Source organism: Coenobita brevimanus, chromosome 110 (assembly GCF_032717465.1).
Source record: "Coenobita brevimanus isolate Jiangsu-jjx chromosome 110, ASM3271746v2, whole genome shotgun sequence".
NCBI classification, from domain to species: Eukaryota; Metazoa; Arthropoda; class Malacostraca; order Decapoda; family Coenobitidae; genus Coenobita; species Coenobita brevimanus.
The window spans coordinates 922,501-931,341 of record NC_137063.1 but is presented as its reverse complement, the minus strand read 5'-3'; the positions used below and the strand labels follow the sequence as shown (position 1 = coordinate 931,341).

At 40.2% G+C, this 8,841-nt stretch overlaps 1 protein-coding gene across 1 annotated transcript in view; it reads left to right on the top strand.

Annotated features, from left to right (window-relative positions):
- The first annotated feature begins 454 nt into the window (after nucleotides 1-454).
- The window catches only part of LOC145417350 (uncharacterized), a 57,066-nt gene continuing 48,679 nt past the window's right edge, over nucleotides 455-8,841 (top strand). The window contains exon 1 of the mRNA XM_080286027.1: nucleotides 455-631. Coding sequence (XP_080142153.1) covers nucleotides 556-631 — 76 coding nt within the window. The 5' untranslated portion in view covers nucleotides 455-555. The remainder of the gene's footprint in view (nucleotides 632-8,841) is intronic.

The window sequence follows — 8,841 nt, the reverse complement described above, 5'->3', positions numbered from 1 at the left end:
AAAGACGATTAAGGTACTAGTGACAATGATGGTAGATTGATGACAGACATTATAATGAACTTGTTTGTTCTGCGAAACTTAAGCAATCAGGCTTGTGTGACATTTTAACTTGTTGATCTCATGACAGTGTTGAGTTCTGAACCTCCCACGCGCACACACTCATACTGACTCACGCATCGGTTGACTTTTGTGATGACTGGATGTGAAAATGACTCGCGCGTGTTGATAAGGATGAGGACTTGATATTCTCATGCTCAAATGACTCTTACCTGAAGGAGAAAGTCGTTTGTCGTGGGAAAAAAAAGTTATCCCTACCATACGACAATGAATGAAAACAGTAGCAACACTTCTAAACTCTTGTGACTCTCGCTTAGTTTAACAAAATCTCTTGGCGTTACCTGGAATAAACTGGAGTAAATTACAAGACAGGGACATGAATGGATTTAATCTCTCAGTGAAGCAACTATGCCATTACACCTGCCAGCTTCCTCGTCACCTCACCTAAGATTCTGTCTCCTGGAACGAAAGCCGGACTAGTGGAGTGAGGCCAACAAAATGAAGACGAGAAAAGGGAATCGGGATTACCTTCGCCTGCTCCACTGTTGCTTGGCCATCTTGGGATATATAACAGGTGAGTTCTTTATTTTATTTTATTTTTCTACTTCTGCCAACCTTTTCCAGCCTAAGGACATCTTTACTGCTTTCTGTATAAGGGCTGTCGAAGTTAACCTCAAAAGTGCTAATGGAGCGGTGTGGAAGGAGAGACTGGCAAGTGAGAGGATTCGTGAAGAATTTGATGTAGAGGTTGATCTTGTGGGAGAAGTAAAGTGACACGTGGAGCGAATGATGAGTGAGAGAGTGACTAGGAGAGAGAGGGTGATTTGGAGAATTAGAGAGACTGTGGACGAAGTGAAGAAGTTGAAGTGCATGAGTGAGAGTGGAGTGAGAGACTGAATAGGAGAGCTTAGTAGAGAGGAGGAGGAGGAGAAGGAGGCTGAGAATGAATGGAGAAATAAGGTGCAAGATGACGGTATGTAGAGGAGGGACGGGTGTCGTGGGAAGAGGGATCGTTACTGAACAGGAACAGAAACACCTGGAGATCCTTTTGTCGAGGGCGTCAGGCAATAGATCGACAGGTAGATAGATAGATAGATGGATAGACAGATAGATAGACACAGATAGATAGAAAAACAGATACCATGCTTCCAGTCGATTGTATTTGCCTTTGGAGAGTTTTCTTGCCTTAAATGTCTGGACTCCGCAGCCTAGCCCAGGGCCCCTACGCTCCTGAAGGGCCGAAGAAGGACTGGATGATGGAAGGAAGGAGAGAGGGGGAGTGAAGGAGGGAGGGAGGGATTTCTCTGACTTCACTAGGAGCGGGCAGGAGGGCTCTAAGTTAAGTGAATTAGTCCATGTCACCTGGAAAAAAAAAAAAAACGAAAAAGACATCCTCAGGTGAGATCTTTAATTATTCCTCCTTCCTACAGGTAACGTTATTTTGTTCTCTCTCTCTCTCTCTCTCTCTCTCTCTCTCTCTCTCTCTCTCTCTCTCTCTCTCTCTCTCTCTCTCTCTCTCTCTCTCTCTCTCTCATATACTTTTCAATTCAAAGTTCATTAGGATGCATAGCTTATGTTTTTATGCTATACTCATTTCACTCCAACTTGGCCTAAAATTCCCCTCTCTCTATCTTGAATGCTGAGCTGTAAGACTAGACTGGCACTAGATTACGATGCTAATCACGAAGAAGTGCTGTGGAAAGTAAAGAACCGTAACATTGTCATTTTCTTTCATTAAGTTACGCGAAGTTGCAAAAGGACGAAAATCTTGGCCAAGTTAGAGTGAAAATAGTATATTAACGTTTACACTTTCCTCGTTGCTCAGGGAAGGTATTATCGTAGTTTTAGGAAGCTTACTCAACACCTCTTCCTTAGCGGTTTATTTCTGACTCAGCTCGGTAACTATATTCTTGTGTTATGAATGCAGTCTATGTCGATATTTAAAAAGATATAAAAAGCACACATGAGAATATTAATGGATAGCTTGGGAAATAAATAGCCAAGGAAGATGTGTTAGGGAAAAACATACATGAAGCAAAAACGAGGATATTAATGAGTAGCTTGGAAAATAAATCGCTAAGGAAGAGGTGTTAGGGAGTCTCCTAGCCCGACGGGAAGAAGGTCCCAGATTAGACGGTTCTCTTGACTCATTCCCACCACCATCAAGCGAAATAATTCATATCATCATCTCAGAGGGTAATTACTGGTGATTCATGGTCGTTATGGGCAATTAGGAAGAGTTATTGTTCTGGGACAATGACGGTAGTGGTTAATGATGCATATTTCTTGTGTCTTTATCATCACGGAGGAGACGGTGATGGAGTGGTAACATTCCTAGCGAAAAGACACCCATTTAGCTCACCTGTTTTCAGATTCAATAATACCTCATTCTGCCTAAAGACTCATTCACTATACCTTCTTCTTCCTTCAGAGTCATTCACCATACGTCCTCCTATCTTCAATCTCCACTTTTACGCTCAAATTCAGGCCTTATCATTCCTCCAACATTATATTCATTCATCATGCCTTCAGAATTATTCATCTCTCTCCTTCAACCTTCACTGTTATTCAGCATTCTCCTTTAGACTTATTCATTCTACCTCATACTATCTTCAAACTCATACACTATGCCTCCTCGTATCTTTAAATTCACTCTTTAATTCTGTCATCACCGTAGTCAAATCCATTCTCACAGTATCACCATACCGTTTAGACTCGGTTACCTTTTTTTTCTCATAAAATGTCATTACTCCGCGTCCCTCACAGATCTAAAAATTATGTGGTAATATCCCTTTGAATCTACGCCCCAACATAACCATACAGTCCTCAGCAGTTTCCCTTTCATTGCCTTTTGTTAGGACTTGTATTCATTCTACCCCAGTTCGGACCCGTAAATTACTGTGGGAAGTAATACTCTTTCATACAGGCCTCTTCCAGCCTTCTTACTTAAGGTTCCTCTTCCATATCAAGGACTTGTTAACACTGGACACTTTTATTCATTGCATCACTTTATTTCTTTCCTCCTCGCAAATTGCCATTCTTTTTTAATTTCTGCATCGAGGTACGTAATCTCTTCCAAAGCTTCACATCTTTCCATTCCTATCACATCACACTCAAGTCATCTCTCAACAACACACTCTTCGGTAGTTAGGTAAGAAACGGCGACAGTACTATTGAAATTCTCTTTTAAGTACAATAACAAGTTTGTCTTCAAAGAGGGTCATTGTCATTTTACTCGTTTATTCGTACACTTCCGGGCATCACTGCTCACAATCGCAAAACTGAACCAGTCTTCAAAAGGCGCCATTCGCAGTCAGCAATCAGCCCAGCATCATCTGTATACATCAGCTTTGAATATTCCATCATTCACCACCTTTACCCTGCGTTTCCCGCCGCCCCTGTTTTGACCTCTCTCATAGTCACATCCATATACAGACTGCTTCAGATTTCCTGCTCCGTTGGGTACATATTTTTTTTTTTTCCCCAGGTCCTTAGATGCTGAAATAATCTTGGAGTCCTTCGCACAAGTTTCGTCTACTCCCGACTTTTCTCCAAATATTCTGTCTACACTTGTTTTAACCCCTTCCACACTGCATACTTTTATTTATTCATTTATTTCTTTATTTTACAAGATCCATTGTTGTCAAAATAATCTTCCAGCTCTTCTCACATATTCTCTTTACTCTCTACACTGTCCGTCTGCAAATATTTTAACCAAGCAGCATTTGCCACACCAGAAACCACAAATTTCAAAGCTGACCAGATTTCGTCACGTCCATCTTACCTTTATATAGGGGGTCAATAAAATTCCATAAATTTTGCCTGGATCACCAACCCAACCATTACACATCTTTCGCACATGCAGTTATATTTAGCACTTGCCAAAAATGACCAAAGTCTTCGATCATTTCTAGCTTGTCTTAGATGGTTCTACTTTCCCTCGAAGTATTCTTAAGATTTTGGGATGATATACTTAATATTATCAGTCAGGTGTCGCATTTCTCCGTTTTATTCTTATTAATTAAAGGAGATAGTGTTCAATAAAGAGAGGGTTTTCGAGATTAGAGGAGACAGGTATAGCCTCCTTTATCTCCGTCACTACAGGGGTGTTCTTCTTAATTGAATAAATCGTCTTCAGGTGGAAAGAATTAAGTACAAGACGCTCCATACCTCAAGGGGTTAATTCCCCCGACGATTAACCCCTCCAGCTGCCAGACGATTTTTTGCTCATCACAGGAGAGCACCTTATTAGTGAAGGGGTTGATGAAAGCTAATTAAACGTCAATAATTCTTAAAGTCTCATCAATCATCCATCATTCAGTCCTTTAATGCCCCATCAGAAGCGTAAGGGACCCTGGGCTAGGCTCCTCTGGTAAAATAAAATCGCCTGGTAGAAGAAATTAAGCAATAAAGATGTCCTCGTGGTGAAAAGGTCAAGAAAAGATAAAGCTATATTCATCTGGGAACATTAACTTTTTTCCTTCAATTGAGTACATTTATTTATTTATTTATCTTTTATTTATTTACCTATATTTATTTATTGGCTGAGAAAATCTGCTACGAAACCTCCCATACCACCTAAAATACAGCGCTTGGAATTACGGCAAAATATGGTAGGAAAAAGAAATATGTCTGTGTGTGGGTGTTCAGCGATTGGAAAGTATGTGGGTTTATCACCGATACGAATGAGGATATAAAGGAGCGCTGTGGTGTGGATGTGGATGTGATAGGAAGCGTTATGAGGAACACACTGAGGTGGTTTGGCCATGTGGAGAGGATGGAGGGTGAAAGACTGACGAAGAGAGTGTATGTGAGTGAGGTGGAGGGGGGAAGAGGGAGGGGGAGGCCAAGGATGAGATGGAGGGATGGGGTGGAGAGGTATATGAGAGAGGGGGGTGTGAGTTGGGAGCGGGGCGGTGAAATGGCGGGGGACAGGGCGACTTGGAGGCGATTTGTTTGTGGCCACCCCAAACGGGATTGAGGCGTCTGGCAATAGATAGATAGATAGACGTATTTATCTCAATCCACTCAGAATTTATATCATCTGAACTTGGTAATTTTCCCTCTATTTGAATACCGAATTGAGTGATAGAGTATAATTCCATGTGTGTGTGTGTGTGTGTGTGTGTGTGTGTGTGTGTGTGTGTGACGGAAGGACCACTATTTCTATTATCGAGAATTAATTGACTGAAGTTACCCCTTATAGATACTTCCTTTCCGTTTTCCAAGTTTAAAAGGATAGGAAATAAAATTGCTATACCTGTTTAAAAAAATGAAAGGGAAATGATATAATATTTCCTGTGAAGGAAAAATATTGCTGTAGCCCCCGTGCGGAACAACACACCTTGCTCCAGATTTTTCAATGTGTCTTTTAATCAACGCGAAGACACTGCAAAACGCTGCTGTATAGACGAAGACAAGATAAAAGGCAATGTCTAAGGCTTATATTTTCGTCGGGAGGGTTCCTAACACCTCTTCCTTAACGATTTATTTTCCAAACTACTCATTAATATCCCCTGGTTTACTCGCGTCTTTTCAGCATCGGCATAGATTGCATGAATGACTCAAGAATCAGAAATAAATCGGTAAGGAAGAGGTGTTAGTAACCTTCCCATCCGTACTAGAATACTGCCCTTGATGTTTGAGATATATGTTTACCGAGTTTCAGTTTTGATCAATAAATTTACTGAGTTTTACTGAGTTTCCTCCTTGCTTTGAACTAGAGAATTACATACACCAGCTGTGAGAGTGAATGGAGGTGAGCAGATTTCCTCTCTCCTGCTTCCAAAGGCCTCCTCGCTAAATGGACAGCAGTGAGCACAGAAAATATATATAAATTGCCAGCGTATCATTTGCTGTAACATGAGTAAGTATTTTTGATCATTAATTTCACCATGACCTTACTATATTTTATTTATTTATTTATTTATTCATTACTTTCTTACCTCATCCTTCTTTCTTTCTATCATACTTTTCCTTCCTTTCTTTCTTTTTCTTTCTTTCTGTTTTTTCTTTCATATGACCTTAGCATATTCTATCTACTCATTTATTTATCTATTTATTTATTCACTACTTTCTTACCTTTTCTTTCTTTCTTTCCTTTTCTTTCTTTCTTTTTCTTTCTCTGTTTTTTTCTTTTTTCTTTAAGTGCTGGTGGGTCTCGTGGTACAGAACTTCTACCTGTTCCTATTTCATCAACCCTCGCATAATGGAACACCTTTACCATTCTATTCTAGCTAATTCTTGACGATTTTTTTTTTCAGGTAAGGCATAGGAGCCTGAGAGAGTTAAACGTTCAACTCTGATTAGGACGCGAGTGTGACGGAGGCGTAAAAATAAGATTAAAATAAGAGACAGATTCGAGGTTGTGGATGCCAGGAGTTCGTGTGATGCTGAGAATTTTGGAACGACCGAAATTCGTGACGTTCAAAAAATCGCTGAGTGAGAGAGAGAGAGAAAAAAAAATTGCTGAGTGAGAGAGGTCGCGTGGTACAGTCTGCGGTTCTGTGGTGTGTGGGACGATTGAACAACCCCTTCATGGCTGGAACAAGTTTAGCGCTCTGTTCTGATTGACGCCAGACGATTTTATTAAACTGATAATGTTCATAGGAGTCTGGTACAGTAAAATAGTCGCCAGTAACCCCCTCATGGTCGGAACAGCCATACCTGAAGCCAGGCGATTTTATTCAGCTGAGTGAGTCATAAGATTCTGGAAGGATTAATCTCTCCAGTTGAGTCACTTTTCATTCGTTAATTTTTGCTTATATTAATGATTTTTTTTTGCATATCAATTTTTTTCCTTTGTCGGTCTTTTTTTTTTGTCATATATGTAATTTTTTTGCATATTTTTTTTTTATTTTTGCATGTATTTTTTGTACATGTAGCAGTCGTTCTTTGTTAATTTTGCATATATCAGTATTTTCTGTTAATTTCTGAATGTCTTTTTTATTTTTGCATATGAGACATTTTTATCAGTCGTCTTGGGTTAATTTTGCATAAATGAGTTTCTGTTTTGTTAATTATTTGGATGTACCAGTCCTGACACCGAACTGTGGCTAAATAAATCAGTGGCAGTTGCTAAGGATTCACGACTTTCAAAAATCAGGGAGAGGAAAATTAGAGAGACGACAGGATTTCTGGTGTCGATTGTACATATAAAGTTGAATAAAATCGTGCGTCGGTAACAGCGAGGGAATATAAGAATAAGTCACTCGATTGAAGGTGTTAAGGTTATATCCCATCCCTCCAGCTCATAAAATCTCTCCTTACCTGAATAAAATCGTCTGGTAAAAGCTAGATCTAAGATTAAATGGCGTCCTCGGGCTGAAGAGCACAATTTCATTCAGCTTCGAGTAGGATTTTCGATCTTAATGGGTTAGATGGAAGCTCGTATTCTCGTCGGTGAAGGAGGCTCCCTAACACCTTTTCTTTAGCGATTTATTTGTGAATCCTGCACGGTGATATAATATTATGCTTTACTTATGCAGAGTATGGCGATGTTAGAATTATATAAGCCACGCAGATGGGATGGTAATTTACAACAAGCATAAATAAACAGCTTAGGAAGAGGTGTTAGGGAGCTTCCTTAACCGATGAGAAGGCGGGTAATATTCTTCATCACTGGGATGGAAACGTATAATAAGCAAAATAAATCGCTTAGGAACAGGTGTCAGGGAGCTTCCTTAATCGACGAGAACGCTGGTCATAGTCTTCATCACCGTAATGTTTTTCAAATGTAAATAAAATCCTCAAGAGAAAACCAAAATAAAACGCGTCAATTTTTCTGAAAAGGTTAAGCTGCGAGGGAAGTGTGAAGTGAGCGACAGTTTTGCGTTTTATTCACGGAAGTAAGTGTGTACATGTTTATTCACGGAACTGCATATCTACAACATGTCATTTAAGTATCTCCGTGTTATTTATTTTCCGTGAACTGCAAAGAACGCTGAAGGTATTTTGCTGGAGGGGAGAAATTGCTGTTTATTCTGTGTTCCTGTGACGGATATTGGTGAGGGCCGTGATATCTCCTGAGATGATGAGGGGGAGGCCAAGGATGAGATGGAGGGATGGAGTGGAGAGGTATATGAGAGAGAGGGGTGTGAGCTGGAAGAAGGGCAATGAAATGGCCGGGGACAGTGTGACATGGAGGCGATTTTTTTTTTTTTTTTTTTTTATGCGAGGAAGAAGGAACCAAAGGCCATGACCCCGCAGTAACAGTTCCTTCCAAGAGAAAAACAAAATACAATAGAGAGCCAAATTCAAGATCCGATCATTTTGAGATGCCTGGACACACTGCGTTTGAAAGACTGGAGATCATAGGCAGCAGGATTTTGTGGCCACCCCTTACTGGATTAAGGCGTCTGGCAATAGACTGAGATAGATAGATGATGATGATATAGAGCCGTATATTCTCATTGACTTAAAGGAGTTCCTGATACCTCTTCCTCAGCGATTTATTTAGCACTGGACACCCCACTCAACCCTTTTCTTTTTCTTTTTTTAAGTGTATTATCCTACTACGCGATGATTTTATTCAGCTTAAGAGCCTATCCTAAGCTGTAAAAAATCGTCAAGAAATGGCGAGACTGAATTGAAGTTACATTCTCGAACGTGTAGCTAGTCCTGGATTATCTCGGAACTGGATATTGAATGAAACCGAGGATAAATTGAGGTATGTGGAAGAACCGTAGTAATTTGTCAAAAGCGATAATAAGCTGGTCAATGAGCAGGGTAACTCCCACCCCCTTCTCCCCTCAAAAAGGAAAAAGGAAAATGAAAATAAAGGGC